The 18,033-nt window shown below is 26.3% G+C and overlaps 1 protein-coding gene and 1 non-coding gene across 2 annotated transcripts; one reads left to right on the forward strand and one right to left on the reverse strand.

Annotated features, from left to right (window-relative positions):
* Positions 1–1,389: 1,389 nt before the first annotated feature.
* Positions 1,390–5,126, reverse strand: LOC137807973 (uncharacterized). Its single transcript, XM_068608854.1, has 9 exons — positions 4,799–5,126; positions 4,638–4,713; positions 4,510–4,549; positions 4,363–4,421; positions 4,250–4,287; positions 4,003–4,066; positions 3,539–3,592; positions 2,006–2,107; positions 1,390–1,803 (listed from the first exon to the last, which is right to left on the reverse strand). Exons 1-9 carry the CDS (start codon positions 4,963–4,965, stop codon positions 1,747–1,749), a joined length of 657 nt encoding a protein of 218 aa, XP_068464955.1. The 5' UTR covers positions 4,966–5,126; the 3' UTR covers positions 1,390–1,746.
* A 6,880-nt stretch (positions 5,127–12,006) lies between these two features.
* Positions 12,007–12,087, forward strand: TRNAL-AAG (transfer RNA leucine (anticodon AAG)). The gene has a single exon. It is a non-coding gene; the product is annotated as a tRNA-Leu (tRNA).
* Positions 12,088–18,033: the final 5,946 nt, after the last annotated feature.

Below are 18,033 nucleotides of genomic sequence, written 5' to 3' on the forward strand. Positions count from 1 at the left end.
TTTAGGTATCGAAGAATAGGGCTTGGTGGTTTGCTAAAGTGGCTAAGGTGATGAACAAGATGTGTAATATCTGGGCAAGTGTTGATGAGATAAATTAAACAACCAACCAGTCTTCTACTAACAGAAAGATCTTCGAGAGTTGTACTACTAGAAGCAGATGAACAACTGGAGTAATCCGTAGGAGTAGAAATAGAGCGGCTACCAACATTCTAGTCTCAGAAATAAATCAAGGGTATACTTACATTGGGATAAATGGATCCCAGTTGTATTTCGACCAACCTCCAAACCAAGAAAATATGTAAGTCATCAAGGTCTTAAATTTTGAAAGCCTGATCAAAGAGAGAAGTGATGTTACAGATCTCAAGAAGATCATTCCCAATAAAAATTATGTCATCTACGTAAGCATGAAGGGAAGTATGAAGTGTTGGTGAACTTCAAAAACGAAGAATGATTATAGCCATTCGATAAAAGGAAAGTCGAAAGACAAGCATACCATTCACGATTGGCTTGCTTAAGCCTATATAAAGACCTTTATGATCAACAAACTTAGTTTGGCATGGGAGAAGAGAGACCAAGTGGAGGTTACGTATAAATTTCTTCATTTAGTTCTCCATAAAAAAAAAAGATATTGTTGATCCAACTATTTTAGAAACCAGTTGTTTGGTTGCAGCCAAGAAGGAAGAAGACGAAAAGTAATTAATTTTGTAATAGGTGAGAACGTATCAATGAAGTCAACGACCTCAAGCTGAGTGTACCCTTTGGCCATGAGACATGCTTTATAGCTCTTAATAGAACTATCCTCATAATGTTTGAACTTGTAAACCCATTTTCACCCAATAGCTAACTTGCTAGGAGGGAAAGAAATAAGGGTCGGGATATTGTTCGCTTCAAAGGAAACAATCTCCTCTCATAATTTTAATCCACTCTTGAAAGCCTTGGCATACAAAGTGGGCTCAATGGTGGTACAAAGAGACATGATAAAATGACAAGAGATAAGTGATTATATGAAATGTAAGAATCCAAAGGAGAACACCTAAAAAAGAATGTGGCCCAGCTGATGCAAATGTGTCATGAAAATCTTGGAAATATGTAGGTGCCTGATGCGAGCAAATTGAACAACAAGGAATGAGAGGGGAGTGATCATCATTAGTAGGAGAGGGAGAAGTTGTGGATGTATGGAGGAAACAAATCAAATTCGGTGAGACTATGATCACTGTGGAAAGGCAGAGAAAGAGAAGATGTATAAGGAGAAACTGGGTTAATGTATGGAAAATAATTTTCATAAAAATTTACATTACAGGACACTTCAAGATAATGAGTGTGAAGTTAAAGGTAAGATAACCTTCTGTGTGAGACTTGAAGCAAGATAATGAGTTGCTGGAAATAATAAAGGCAATGATATCAACGTTTATTATTTCCAACGAGTACGTACGTATGTAGTGAACTCCCTCGCTCAAGGCTCATAAACATACTCAAAAAACTACCTTCACATTCTTAAAGTATATTTTATAATATCCTACACACAAGGCCTAAATAACAACTGCTTCTACAACTAAGAAACTGACTTTTATGCATGTTAAACATGCTTATGTTCCACTCCTTTACAGCATACACTAAAGTAGTGGACTGGTTAATGTTGATTTGGTCAGAACCATCCAACTAAGTCTTCTTTTTTACGTTCCGTCCTCCTGACAGGTGAGAGCTCTATCATATTACATAGTAAAAATTTTAGTCAAACTTCAAAATCTATCTCTCCTCAAACTTCAGATGAATTCCATTCATCAGTGGTTGATGTTTCCTGACCTGCATGATAAGGAATTTTGCACATCAAAATTATACTCCATATCTTCTTCAGAATGGCTAGAGATATTATTACACACAAATATAAGGAACTAACAGCTAAGAAGTTAATTATATTGAATTGAATCAGTGTCAGTGGGCACCCCTAAGCCTATTGAACTGCAACGGTAATTTATTTACATCCAAAAGTTTACGGAAATGTTACCTTTACACCAGCTAATGAAAGTAGCTTGTGAGAGGCTATATATGTCATATCTGAATTTTCTAATCTCTTCTCCACAAAATAAATTACTTCAGAAACTCCTGACTGCAAGAAAGAATTTAATAGATAATGCCCCTCTTTTAAAGATTGGATAGTAAGATAAAGATATGACTGACAAATGTACTGTTACTGATATAAATCAGACCACCATTGAATATGATTATCAGCTTATCGTCTTATAGCCAAAAAGTTGTTATTCACATTATACAACCTAAGTTTCCCCCCTCGGAGGGAAGCCAACTGTAATATTGAGCATAATGAAATGTAGCAGTGGTAAATGACCCCTGATTCAACACACATAAAAACATCTCAGGAGAAAGAACATAAGTGAGGCGATTTATCTTAGAATTTGGATTTTGTGATTAACTTATCTCACATAAACTGACTTGTAACATCAGAGTTGTCTCAGTTATTATATTAGATCAATATAAGATCATCAATACACATTCTCACACAGAAGGCTAATAATGAAATGATAGTAAGTGACCTAACGAGACTAACAATTATTAGGATGAACATGTTTGGCGAAACTAATTAAAAGCTTTGAAGCTAAAAGAAAAAAAAAAAAAAAAAAAACTAAGTAGTTGTTGAAAGTTGATATTTGTTAAACTGAATTATTAAACTGTAAGTGTTTGATAAAATGATGAAGATAAACATGCTAGTATGATGTTTTATTTAACTTTCAATTTCATTAATAAAAATATATTTTGGAGTTTTTATAATTTTAGTCTTTAATTAATTTTAAACTTTTTATAATTTTATTTCTACGCAAATTCAAAATAAAAATATCGTATTTTTGAGGAGATGTCATAGTTTCATTATTTCAATTAATGTAATGGTTAAAAAATAGGGGAATATAAAAATCTATCATTTATCAATAATATTAATATAATAAATACTGTATATAGTATGACGGTCAAAATAAATAGTATACTGTAAAAATATTACAAAACTAATTATTATCAATATCTTACCGAATAAAAAGAAGAAAAAAAATCTCAAATAAAAATAATAAATAAACCCTACTTTATTAGTGGAAGAGAATTATATATAAAGGGAAGATTGAATGACAGTTTAAAATAAAAAATAAATAATTAAAAAAAAACATAACTAGTGTTTTAAAAAAAAACACTACAAACTAGTAAAAAATTGTGTTTATCTAACACTGTTAATTAAGTGGAAAAAAAATTCAGCTACCAAGCAAATTTAGAAGCGAGCTGAAACATGTTATAGCCTATCTTAGAATTTGAGTTTGCATAAAACCCAACTCCACAAAACCATGAAAATTGTCTCTCACTTCTATATTTTAATTTAAATATACTTTAATCAATATAGATCTACAACATATTTCATTATCAGAGTAAGAAATGCATTACTCTCGTAAAAAGCTTAATGCTTTGATAAAAAAATGAAGACCTCGTCTGAAAAATGGTTCATCAAAACATATTATACGTCAAGCAGGACAAGGTTACCAACCTGGATTATGATCTTAGCACATTCATTGCAGGGAAACATGGTCACATATAGCCTCTGCAATTATTAGACCAGATAAGAGAAGAGATAAGTGGAACCTCTTCGTATCAAGTGGTTAAATAAACAGTGTATTTATAACATAAGGGTTTTGTAAGCAATCCTGAGTATATTGGTTAAGAAATTTAAAATAGAAAGTTTTCACTGAAATTTACATTCTGAATGAATTGGAAACCGCAATAAAAGTACATTAATGAAAACTTTCTCTTTTAAATTCCTTGATAACTTACAACGAATCTTTAAGAAATTTATTTTCTATGCTAACTGGTAAGGGTAGTGAAATACTCAGTGTGTGAGTCAGATATATAGTCAAGTTTCAAAAGGAAAAATGATAAATAAAGCATAAGCCAATACTTCCGATCAAGACATTTTTAAATGATATCTTAACTAGAGAGTGCAGAGAAACTCACTTGTCCGGCAGCAGAGGCATGATTTGTGTTAAGAATAGCATTTACTTCTGCATGACAAACATAACTAAAGTAGACATAAAAAGGCATAGTCAACCACGATCACGTTTAATAAAGAAAATCAAATGACTTGAGCAAGAGCATTATCAATCCACACAGAAGATTCAGTGCAAAACAAAACCCATCTCATCAAAACAAAACTACCATTAAAATTTCAGCGACATTGAATAAACAAAAGCAAAATACTTACGGGTATTTTGTGTCCAAAGGATTTCCAGTCCTGGATTTCTGAAACACAGCTTTATGAATGAGAATGTTTAAACAATACTAAAAAAAACATAAATCGTTCTCTTAAATACCAACCTTTGCCCAGGGTAGCTTGTCATCAGAGCAACCCCTTGGAAACCCATTATAACCAATTCCTGACAGTAGAAGAATCAAAGTAAAAAAAAAAAATCCACGTTTCACATAAGAAAGCGAATGCGCATAAGAACCCAGTAATGAACTTACCAAGAATTATACCATTTTGACTCACCAAACAAGCCCCAACCTGCTAAACTAACACCGACGCACAAGGTTATAATTTAAACCAATCCAAATTCAAGTGTATTATTTACAAAAATTGAAATAAACATGACCTGCCTGTTAGGGTCTTTGGACCTCTCAGCTGACAAAAACGCAATTGCCATAAAATAGTCATCCCACGATAAATATCTGTAAAATTATAAAATTTAAATAAATAAAGACAAAAACAAGGTTCAAACCATCCATTTTTCGCAACATGAGAACTCAAAATTACCTTTTTCGCTTGGAAGGGTCGAAAGGGTCCTGAGCAGAGGAAACGGTGCCGTTTTGGGATGATTTCGCGCGCGCTTGGGAGCGGCAGAAGAAGCGGAAAGCAACTGCAGAGGCCATGGCGCCAATCACAGTTGCCGTGGCAACCAAAGTAGCCTCGCGAGAGTTCATGGAGCTCAAAAATATGAAAACCAACACGAACTGGATTTGGGGGAAGATGCAGTTTCAGGGTTCAAAATGTCAAATGAACTATAAAATAAATAAATAAACACAAAAGTTGGAACTTGGAAGCGGGAAAGAGCGCGGCAAATTTTCCAAAACGAATTCAGTTTAGTTGGTGTATGTGATTTAGCTATACTTTATAGCATAGAAAGAGTGAATTTAAATTGACATAGTATTATTATAACTTTATTTTTTTTTTTAAGTTCAAAATGAGAGAGTAGAAAAAGAAAAATTATATAGTGATAAACATTATTGTTTTGATTAAAAGAAATAAAATATTTACATATTATTTAATTGATATGATGAAATAAAAATAATTATAAATAAATATATTTGAAAATAATAAAAGCGTTTTTATGTTAAACCAAAATATAACTAAATTTTAAAAATATTATTTTTAAATTTAATTAAAAGTTCATCTTTTAATAAATGGATATTCGTTTATAATTTATTTTTTATTTCATATATTAACATTTTTTAATTTTGTTTAAGAAGTTTGTGCAAAAAGAGATATATATTACATTCAAAATAAATTCTAAATTAAAATGAATTATATTTTATTATTATAACTTCAAGTAAACTTAATGCAAGTTAATATTACTAACAGGGAATAAATTTAGAAGTTACTTGTGTAACATGAGGACAAATTTTGATTCCATCATGTACCACTACAAAATAAAATCATAAAATAGAAACCACTACAAAAGAAAATCATAAAATAAAAACAAAAACTAATTTTAAATATAAAAAATAATTAATTGTTATAGTTACTAAATTAGAGACTAAATAATTTATAAATTGATATCTAATTAGCTATCAAGGTTTTAACTATCAAATTTAGTTAAAACCTTTATAGCTAATTAGATACTAATTTAGAAACTATTTAACAATAATATAAACTAATTTAGAAACTAAATGTGGAAATCCCACATTGACTAGAGATTAGAGTTTTTCATTGTATATAAGTGGGTGCAAACCTCAACTCTATGAGACGGTTTTATGGGGTTGAGTTAGACTTAAAGTCCACTTTGTAATACTAAATTTTTTTTAAAAAAAATTATTTTCAATTTAATCATTATAACAACTAATTATTTTTTATATTTAAAATTGATTTTTATTTTATGATTACGATTTTTACTTTCCTCAAAAGTAAGTGTTTCCCTTAGATAAGAAGATACTTTTACTCCTATAACTTTCCATGCAAATCATGAATCTCTAATCAAAGTAAACAAATATGAGTGTCCTTTCCCTTCTCTAAAAAACAAAAGGTATTGGTTTAAAAAGTAAACTTTAGTTTTTATAAATTTTAATTGTATGATATTTTTATCACGAATATTTAGTATAAGATTGTTTTGGATGACAAATACATATACCAGAAATTCATGTTTTTATTTTTATGTGTGACTCTCGTGTTCATACATTACTTTGATTGACTGTAGTTATTTATATAAGTTTATCAGTGTTTCTTTTAAAAAAATGTTCAATTTTTTTAAAAACTGTTTCTTTTAATTAATAATGATATGTAGATTATGTTACATCTCCGTCTTTGTATTCTCTTTCTTCAACTTTTTTTCTAAATTTTCTCTTTTAAGAATTTGACTACAACTCAAATATACGAGGAGTAAATGATATTTTTGTCCAATCAAATTATCAAATGGAGTTTTTTTTTTTTTTAGATTATCTGTTCTCTCTTTTTTTTATATTGTTGTCATCAATCTTTGTATGATAAATTGAGAAAAGTGATTCTCTCAACTTGGATAAGCATGTACTAAAAATTTGTTATGTTTGTATACCATACTCTAGGTCTCTATATTGTAATTGGTTTTTTTGAATTTGGATTTTTGCTTTGAAGAAAGGCATTATGGATAAGAAAAGTTATTTATGTTTTGCATAAAATATTGTGATATGTGATTTAGATACGAAGGTGACTTGCTCACAATATTATGTTTTTATCCAGAGAAATAATGTTTTTTTTATTTTATTTTAATGTTTGAGACTAAATGTTATTTGTGTTTTGGTTAATAGACAATTTTTTTATAATGTTTTGATTTTAACACTCTATACGATATGTTAACATAGTAACTGAATTATACATGTTAAAGTATAAAGTTTATTAAATTGAGTTTTGATTGTAGTTTTAATGAGTTTATGAGTTTGGTATGAATGAAGCATAAATTTATTATTGAATTATTTAGATTGAAATGGGTGAAGAATTGTGTTGGAACAAATCATGGTTTAGATTTGTCATTTTGAAATCTTTAAAAGTGGCATTATTAGAATTTTTTTGAAAAGATCTTTGAAAAATGATTTAATTATACTAGTAAGACTGGTTTTGCTGATATTTACGCTCAAACCAAAATAGACATGCAACTTACCCTTGCTTTCAACCCTATTTTCCTTCCAGCAAATAAAATTTTGCTTAAGCTAAATATTCTCACTAAGGTTAAAAAGTAATTAAAAAATATTTATTTCTTTTATTACCGTCAATGAAAATGAATATTTTTTGTTTGATGTGATGCATCAAATGGAGCGCACATAATCACACGTAATTGCAATGGAGAAAGGGAGTTCTGATGAACCCTAATTGCAAATGAAAAAGAGACAATGACTTAAGCATAAAAGAGAGAAAAGCAGAGAAAAGAAAACACAAAAGAAATTCTTATTTACTTGTGTATTAAAGAGTAAAATACATGGTGTATATATAAGAAAAAAACTAACACCTAGCTGAAAAAGAAAAGGAAAGTTGGGTCAAACAAACAAAGTCCAATAAATATGTTAACATCTTTTTTTTTTCTTTTATGTTAAAGTATAAAGTTTATTAAACTGAATTTTGATTAAGATTTTAATGAGTTTATGGGTTTGATACAAATGAAATATATATCGAGTTTGAATGATTTATAAATATTCTCACTCAAGCTAAAAGATAATTTATTTATTTTTCTCTCTTTCTCTTCTTTTCTTTTTGTCTTTTCAATGTATTAAATTGTGTATGAATGTTTATTTTAAATGTGAAATGAATATTAAGTTGTATATTTAATTAATTTTGTCTTTTTGTTTAAATAATGTATGTTATATGAAAGATGTTGTTGTGATTTATAAGAATTATGTGAATTTGTGGTAGTTCTTGCACACAATGACACATGTAGATGCACACCTTGAGTTATAATGAACTTACCATGATTCATATTCTCTCATGTTCTCTTGTAAATTTAAGTATTGTGTATTGAATCAGATGTTAGTATGCTTAAGGATGTTGGTACATTAACACTCTCAACAGTAAAAACATACACTTCACACCTCAATAAATTAATATTTTATTTTTAAATTTGAAAATATTACATTATTATAAATAGTGTCAAATGTATGTTATTTACTGTTCATATAATCAACAAAACTTTTCTCTATGCTTAAAACTTTTCATGTGTGGTCTCTATAGTTATTATGTATTTTTTTGTATAGTTTATGGATTCTTAATAAAATTGTTTTCTTTTATATGCATTATCTTATGTTAGAAATTTATTCAAATTAACTTATTGTTTTGTATTTATTGTTTAACTTTATTTCATATTTTCTTTTATAAATATTTGTACGTATATATGTGTTTTTGTGTATCTACAAGTTTTGTTTTAAAATACATTATGCTACATATAAATCGTCTCTTAGTTTATAGTATAGTGGATAATTCTTCTTGAGATGGGATGTTACATTTAATTATAGTGGATTACCTTAATAATATGTTTAATTATGAGAAATAACTTACAAATAATTAACTGTTTTAAATTATAACCAATTATTACCATATATAATCAATTCAATTAAAATGTAATTAATTATTTAATATATGATTGGAAATGACAGAATAACTCATCATTTACTGTTTTTATTGATTTATATGGACAGTAAATGATTTGACAGAAATTCAGCGTGTTAGAGATCGTATATTACAACAATTTCGCATTATGCGCTTATTTTGCAGGATACGGGACTCAAATGCTCGTCCTGACAAATCTCTAATAAAACAATACCTAAAACACTCACATCAGACGGATCCAATCAAATAAAGACAACTCAAAGATCAGTATCTAGTATTGCCTTTTTGTTGGTTCTTCTCTCATCTCATGGAAGTAAACAAAAAAAGAAAATAGACAAACAAATGTATCAAGATCATCCGCGAAAGCATAATACGGCGCGATGACCAATACTTCTTATTTGGAGATAGTTTGGTTGCGATATCGACTTGAAGGTGTCAGGTAACTTGTCAACTCAACTTTTTTTTGACAATCAAGCGACATTGCATATAGCAACAAACCCAGTATTTTATGAACACCCAAAACTCATTGAGATAAACGCATTGTGTGAGAAAAATTATAAATCAGGACAATCAGCCTCTCGTATGTACCGCACAGTACTAATTCTCGCAAATATTTTTACGAAGACACTGGGCAACCAACATTTTTTGACGTTGTGACACAAGTTGGGATTCATGATCTTCAGGTTGTAATTTGGAGAGAGAAAATCTCTATACACTTTTATATTTCATATACACATAATCTTCATTTTTTTTAAGATCGTTATTCGTCTGGAGCACTCTTTTTGTCGTTCATGGGAACTATTTATCTTTTTTTTATTATATTTAAAAAACAACTTTTTAAAAAAAAATATTCAGTAAAAATAAATTATATTTTTTTATAATTATGACTTGTTCCACCAAAATTGGTGATTCTTTTATTATTGCTCTTCTCTTGAACACACTTTTGAAGTAACCCATCCATTTTTCATGAACTTTCCATGTCAAGGTAGATACAATTAGGAATAAGTTATTTCAATAAAAAATGGATATTTTTTATAATCAGTATCATAACTTTTCTTATAAACCATTATCATATACTATAAATCAATAAAAGTACATTAAGATTTATATACACGATCAATCTAAACCCCTTTATTTATGATTTTATTTTTACGAATAATTTAATACCTCATTTTATTAGAGCATTTCCAACATATAAGTTTGTTAGAAATTTTGAAAAAACTATGATTGAATTAATTTCACCGACCAAGACGCTAGAATAGAAACATGCCAACTTTTTATTGTGGCTCACTCTACTCTATGGTTATGAAAGATTCATGTATAGTTGCAAGAATTAGAATTCATTCACCTATTCACAAAAACAATGATGAGAGGTATCCCACAATGTGTGCCTGTGTCCTTTTCTTATAATTTTTTTTAAAAAAGTCGTAAATTAAAAAAGAAAGCACATAACATTTAAAAAACTATAAGCAGATAAATGGATGATTTATTGTACCTAGTTATGTCCTCTTTAGTCTTTACAAACCTTTAGTGAGTGCCTTTTAACACTACTTTTCCAAGCATCTAAAAGATTTTTTCTGTAGGATTTAACATGAACCTATTATATTTTGAAATTGAAAAGGACACTGAAAAGTAAAATAGGAAAAAAAAAGTTTGTCCATTTTTACAAGTTTTTAGAAAGTAAGTGATCTAATCACAATGCATTGAAGAGATGCAAATCATGCATGCTCCCAAAAGCAAATGAACATGTGAGCATGGACTATAGAGTATGGACAATGATGGCAAAAAATAATTGATTGAACTTTTAAAGTGTGAAAACTACAAAGTGTTTAATGATGAATTATAGGGTGGCAGAAAGGCAAAGAGGGGAACCAAGAAGTAAAGATATGATAGAGGCAATAGGAGAAGGAAATATTAATTTGGGAAAGTTTTAGATGAATGATGAAGCATGTGAAAGTTTGAGAGGTTTGAAGGGTTGAATGTGCCTGCATGCCCTTCATCTAACTCCATTATCACCTTTGTAAGCAGCATTTGAGGGAGTGATGGAGGCCACTTTAGCACAATGATTCATTTATCATGGTCTCCAACTAAGCCTTCTCTAACATATTGTTCCTTGGGACCCAATTTCGTGAACCCCAAAGCCCTTTTTTTTATTTCAACCACCCCTTTGCCAGTTGTAGCATAAGACTCTTCTCTTGTTTATGGTTTCACCTTTTCACAAGAAAAACATCCCATTATCATCACTCTTCTTTTTGTTTCTTTCTATCTATCTAATAACTTTCCTATTCCTTTGTTTGCTTCCTAACAAATAACAATTCATCATCAACATAAATAAACATTTACAGTCCTTGTAAAAATACTCTTTATTATTTCTTAAGAACTTGTAATATCACATATGCATACTTTCATCCACTTTATCTAATTTTGGTTTCGCAATGAAAACTCCATTTCTCGTATCTATCTTTATTTAGAGATCAACTTGTGCCCGCCCATCTATAAATTTCACACATTCTTATATCCCTCAAAAATTTAGTTAAATAATTTCATTTCAAAATTATATTTTATAGAGTTAAATATGTTTTTTTTTTCTATATTATAACATAAAATTTGTTTTTTTCTTAATCTAAACTTTAGACTTTTTTATATTTATAATAAGAAAAATATTGAAATATGTTTCTTACAAGTTTTTTTTTAACGTAACAAAAACAAACTTTTTAATGTAGATTGTATTATAATAATATAATATGTATGTTAGTGATAAGTTAACATCAAAGACTTATTTCAATAATTTTCTTAGTATATCTCAGAAGGTCTAAAATTTGAATTAAAGATGAAATCAATTTCTATTTAATCTTATTTTATATTTTTTTTATTTTTTTTTCATATAGATCATGTTTATAAAATTTAAGATTAAAATAAAATAATTTAATATCTCATTTATAAAATATTTTAATATATATATATAGAAATATAATTTATTTAATTAGTTTTTCTGTGTATAATATAGCTATACACATATATAACAACACTTTCATCGTATACTTATAGATTAATTTGATAAAATTCGACAAAAAATGTAAAGTTGTATAGAATTAAAGATTTATGATTTAATGAATAAAAATCAAATGCTCACACATATATATGATTATATAAATAATAATAGAGAATGTGTACAACAAGTTGAGATGGCCGAGTTGGTCTAAGGCGCCAGATTAAGGTTCTGGTCCGAAAGGGCGTGGGTTCAAATCCCACTCTCAACAAATTTAAATTTTTATTTTTTCCTTTTTCTTTTTTATATAATTTTTTCTAAAGAGTTTCTATTATTCCTAGGTTATGCATCCACTTTTTCTTTATAATAACCACAATTAAAAAATTTGTATTATTTATAAAAATTATTAAAATAAAAATTTATTGAAGGTAATTTTTTTATGTTTAAGCAGTTTGTCTTGTTATAAATAATTATTCAAGTTAAAAAATAGTTATTTAAAAGATAAAATAAGAAAATTTTATGTAAATCAAATGAGTAGTTAAAATAGAGAATCCAATATTAATGTTATAGATTGATAACATTTTGAAGAGCGGAGTCCTACTACCTATTTAAGCATTAATTTCAACATATAATATATAAATTGAACAAATAAATTATTAAACAACTATTTTAAGGGAAACTAATTTTAAAAAAAATTAAAGTTAAGAAAATAGTTTAAGTATATTATTAATTATCATATAAAGAGTATATATTCTGAAAATTATCTTTGCTTTTCTTAAAATTAATTAAATTTGGCTTAGTCATTATCAAAAAGGCAATCGGTTTTGATTCCTAAAGAATATGATACTGTTATTTTCTTTAGTGTTGATTTTAACAAAAATAAATAGGAATCATGTTAAGGATTTAAAATATTGAAGGTGATTAATAAAAAAATTGTTAAGTGAGTATTATTTTAAATTATTTCATTAACCCTCTATTAAACACATTCGTACTTAACATATTTGTCCTATAATAATAGAGAGAAAAACATATTTTGATCTTTTATTTTTTTTAATTCTTTAGATTTATTTATTTATCTTTGAGACATAAAAATACTTTTTTTCATTAATAAAAAAACATTAGACTAAACATATATTTATCCTTAAAAGTTTCAAATGAGCAATTAAGTTTTTTAATAATATAAAAAATATTAATTGGTTATTTTATAAAAGATTGTGATAATAGGTAATCTAATACTCAAGATTGCATCTTTTTATTTTATTTTTCCATAATTATATAATTAGTTATTGGTGTAAAGTATTTATTAAATTTGTTGATGACTAAGTTGAAGAAGTGCCAATTCTTTTTACTTTAATAAAAAAATAATAATTTAAGTGCCAATATAAAAACGTTTTTACGCTTTTAAATAACTAATATTTATTTACATGTGATTTTTACGGACCATCTGAAAAAAAATTAAAATAAATTCTTATTATATAATATTTACGTTTTAAGTATTTAACATGTAATAAATTAAATATATAAGTGTTTTCACAATTTTTAAGTTTTTTTTTCAAGGTAGGGAAGAAATTTTATTTATGAGACATAAGATATACCATATTAACCATAATATATGTACTTATACATGACATTTACAATTTTAAAGTGTTCATTACTTAACAAAAATATTTTTTTTAAAAGCGTCTTTTTATATAAATACTTATAATGTATTGTCTCGTGTTAGAATTTTTAAAATAATTAAGAAGCAAATCATGATTAAAAATAAAATAAAAATTTAAAGAATAACTAAATAATTAGAAAAATTATGATCATCATTTAGATGTTTGTAGTTTTCGTTTTTTTTTAAATAGTGTAATTTTGTTTTATATTTTTTAAAATAGACAAAAAGAATATTTTGAAATTGAACAAGTAATATTTCTTATGTAAAATTTTAATTTTTATATTGAAATCTTACTAATTAGTACGATTTGTTTTATTTTTTTATTTTTTTTTCTATAAATACTAAATAAAATTATACTATTTAAAAAAAATTATAAAAAATAGTAACCCGCTCACCCAAGTACGACCATTATTAAAAATTAAAATTAGTTATAAAAAATAAAAACTCACAATATATCTCTACACAACATAAAACTGTAGTTAAATTTGATGCATTTAATATATTTAAAATATTACCTTACACTTTCCAATAATTTAAAAAATGAAATTTTTTCAACCATCATGATAAATTATTATGGGAAGATGTTAAATTGAAAATTTTGTACACAGTAAAAAATTCGACTGTCACCTACAAAGGTAGATATAAAACAATAACTCGGAATGCAGGTGATAGATTAGTAATAATTTTTTTCCCAAACTTCACAATTACTTATAACACGATATTAATACTAAAAATATTTTTTTTTTCTGATACACTTGTTTTTATCACATTCCTTTTCCGATTAAAATTTATTATGAATCACAATTATAAGTTTTACGTCTAATTTAATAATTATATGTCTAACATATCTTTAAAGTAAATATTTAAAAACTTATAAACACAAATTATTTTATATAACATTCCGTAATCTTGAAATATATTACATTACAATTTTTTTTTTAAATATTTGAAAATATAAATGCAGCATCATAATGTAACTATATTAAATGTGAAAACATGCGTCTGTATCTAATACAAATATTACGAGAAACATCAAATCCATATAATTTTACATAATGCTTTCATAAAGAAAGCAAAACATAAAACTTCTATGTCTATGTTAAACTAGTATCCTTATTCTCAACATCATATATTTATCAAATATAATCATAAAAATCATCATAATAAACATAAGATATAGATAAATTAATTTAAAATATAACTATACATCGTATTTATAATTATAATTCACATGAAATCTCAATTAATAAAACAAATTACTCCTTATACAAAATAGCAAGAATTTCAAGCATTCATTCATTATCAATTTCAATTTAACATATCAATATATTCACACAATTTTTTTTAATAGGCCATAATTACAACCTAGATAGCTCATCAATCACATTAATTAAACTCTTCTCATTTCAATAAGCATAACTTTTTTTCAAAAAATAGTATTAATAAAATTTACATAATTATTGTAATAATCATTAAAATATATTTCACTGTAAAATTCATCTAACTCATTCGATCAATGTAACATTATTCACACATGTATACTATTTTTTATATATATAACATTGAATACTAGCATTAAAGACAAATGGACAAATACATGTGTTAAATATGCTAGTTTGTCAATATATCAAATGATTTATAACTCTAATACTTATTAACAGCTTGAATTATTAATATGATAGCTTTCGAAATATCCTATCAAACTTCAAACTTCTTTCAATTTTCAATCTAACATGGTTAACAACAATTTTTACTTACTCTTTACCATTTGATACATTAATATAAGTGATTAAGGTTATTATTGAAACCTACAATCTTAAACCCTAAATCATTCATATATAATTTCTCATTAATCATATTGTGATAATTTATTAACCAATCAACCACGTGTGACTCATTCTTATTTTTCATGATTCATATACACCACAATTCATTAAAATGTTACAAAAACTTAAAAGGTTACAAAAAGTTCATAAAATGTTAAAAAATCCAATTCACATATCAAACAAATTATTACTGATGTAAAATAGTAGAGATTATTTTTCCATCTCATATCTCAATGCAACTCTAAATACTTACCTATGCATTCAAACAAGAGAAATAGGAAACTAAATATATAAAAGTAAAAGAAACTTACTTAAAATAAAGATCTGTTTGAGTTTGAATCACCTATTCTACTAATATGCACGCTTTAAAAGGAATGGTAAAAACTAATTTTAGAAAATTAAAAAGAAATAGAAAATTTTATATTTATAAGAGGTGAAATATTTTAGATAAGTGAATTATATATATATATATATATATATATATATATTATACTGTTTTTATAGCTTCTAAATAATAAAATATTCATTTTTATTTAATTTAAAATTTCCCTTTAAACTTATAAAACAAATCCTTATCATATTACTTGCTTTTCAGTTTTTTAATAATCTCTAACGATTAACATTGTTTTGCAAGCATGTTAAAGGTACGTCCGTAATCTTCTTAATAATAAAAAAAGATAAATTTAAATTAATTGTTTATACACTATCTTCCTAGTGGGGTTTTAAATAATTATTTAAAAAATTAATAATCTAACTATGCATACAAGTTAATGATTAAACTATGATCTAACTAAATTCTAATTAAAATCGAATTGGAACCTTTACTTAGATCATATTTTAAACTATGATTATTCATATTTACGTGTTATTTTCAACCTTTTCTCCTTTCAGCTCATTTTTAAATTAATTGTGTATATTTTTATATAATTTGTACCTTACTTAAATGATTTTTTGCATTGTGCTTTTTTTAAAGTAGTTTAATATTCAAAATAAATATAAAACGAAAACATTAATTTATTTAAATTTGGATAAATATTATATATGTCAAGTTCTCCAACCATATCAATATTTACTTTTGACATCAAACTCTGTACAAATGCCATTTAAAGAGAATAGTTGTTAACAGAATTGATTGCATCCTCTTTTTCAAGAAAAATATTATTGCACTTAAATAATCATATTAAACCTTAATAATATAATAACAATTCAATACTTTGATTCTTTGGATAAAACATTCCACTAAAATTGAAGATTATTTTTTATTTAAATAAATCTTGCTAATATTATAAGAGACAGAAATGTAAAACTGTAATTCACTTTTTTACATGTCTCATCATAAACTGACAAATTACCCATGAAATATATACACAAATACAAATTAGGTTTATTTTTTCACCACTTAATATTTTGATTTTTTGATGTGATCATCAATAAAATATAATATCTTTTTTTCGTACTAAGTTTTATATTTAATATTTTTTTTTATCAGGTATCCCTCACTATATTAATAAAAAAGTTAAAACACACGGGTCCATGTCCATAAAGAGTCGCACTCCCATAAAAGAGTCATCATATATGACCTACATCCAATATACAACACTATTTAAAATGATTATAGTGTATACTTGTCTAATGCTAAAGAGATGACAATATATAAGTGGTTAGATGACCTCAAGTCGTCTCTCAACGAATCCAATAATAAAATCAGTAAATGAATGTTCAAAATCTATCTACAAGCAAGAAAGGTTAACAACAACAATAAAGATAAAAATGGATTGAGATAGTTGTGCGAAAAATATAAAAGAGATTAAAACAGAAAATAAAAATAAAAAACGTTCATCCCAAGTTCTTCCACCATTGAATTTTTCACAGGTTCTCTAAATATTAATCCTTTTTTAATCCCCCAACAAAGCTAAACCAGATTGAACCTGCATCAATCTTATTCAACTTAAACTCACCAATAAATGCGTCTACTGGTTTAATCAGTAACCACTTTGTTCCATGTGTATACTCCATGAGAATGTTTATTTCCTCTCTCTTGAATCATGCGTCCAATAAATTAATTAGAACAATGTAACTAACTAAGAAACCAAAGTTTAAAATAAGAAAGATTCTCAATCATGTGTTCAAGTACAACCTCTCACAAAAACCAATTTTTCAGGAAATTAGAATATCAAAACAACTGTTATAAAGAATAAAAAATCGAAACTTTTATTGATCAAAACTTCTAAACTCAATGGGGAATTACAAAGGACACAACAAAAAATGTTTAGCTTTCCATGCAGAAACAAAACAAAAGAATTACAAAAAAAAAAAGAAACTAAGAAAACCTTATGAAGTTCTCATTTTCTCCTTGATGCTTGTGTCCTTTTATAATCTTTTATGCTTTAAGGATTTGGGAAAATATTGTAGTTTAGATTTTGTTAATAGTTTCCAACTTTCTATAATTCTTGTATTTTGCAGAAGATTTACTTCCAATTCTGTTTGTGAGATATTGTAAAGCTATTATTTATTATTATAGTCTAATAATCTATTATTAAAGCTATTGATTGTGAATAAATATATGTTCATTAGTATGCATTCCAACATCATCATTAATAGTGTATGTATATATATATATATATATATATTTTTTTTTTTTTAATTTATCACACACACATATCACCATCAACCACATTCTACTTGAACAATCTTGTTTCCTTACACAAAGGAAGAAAATTCTCATTTGAGC

This window comes from Phaseolus vulgaris, chromosome 3 (genome assembly GCF_000499845.2).
Source record: "Phaseolus vulgaris cultivar G19833 chromosome 3, P. vulgaris v2.0, whole genome shotgun sequence".
Lineage (NCBI taxonomy): Eukaryota > Viridiplantae > Streptophyta > Magnoliopsida > Fabales > Fabaceae > Phaseolus > Phaseolus vulgaris.

Excerpts from the sequence above, each read along its gene's own strand:
- LOC137807973 (XM_068608854.1), bottom strand. The coding sequence starts at position 4,965 with ATGAACTCTCGCGAGGCTACTTTGGTTGCCACGGCAACTGTGATTGGC. Across the intron at positions 4,288-4,362 it reads ACAAGCTACCCTGGGCAAAG|AAATCCAGGACTGGAAATCC; the intron begins GTTGGTATTTAA and ends GCTGTGTTTCAG. Across the intron at positions 1,804-2,005 it reads TTTCATTAGCTGGTGTAAAG|GTCAGGAAACATCAACCACT; the intron begins GTAACATTTCCG and ends CTTATCATGCAG.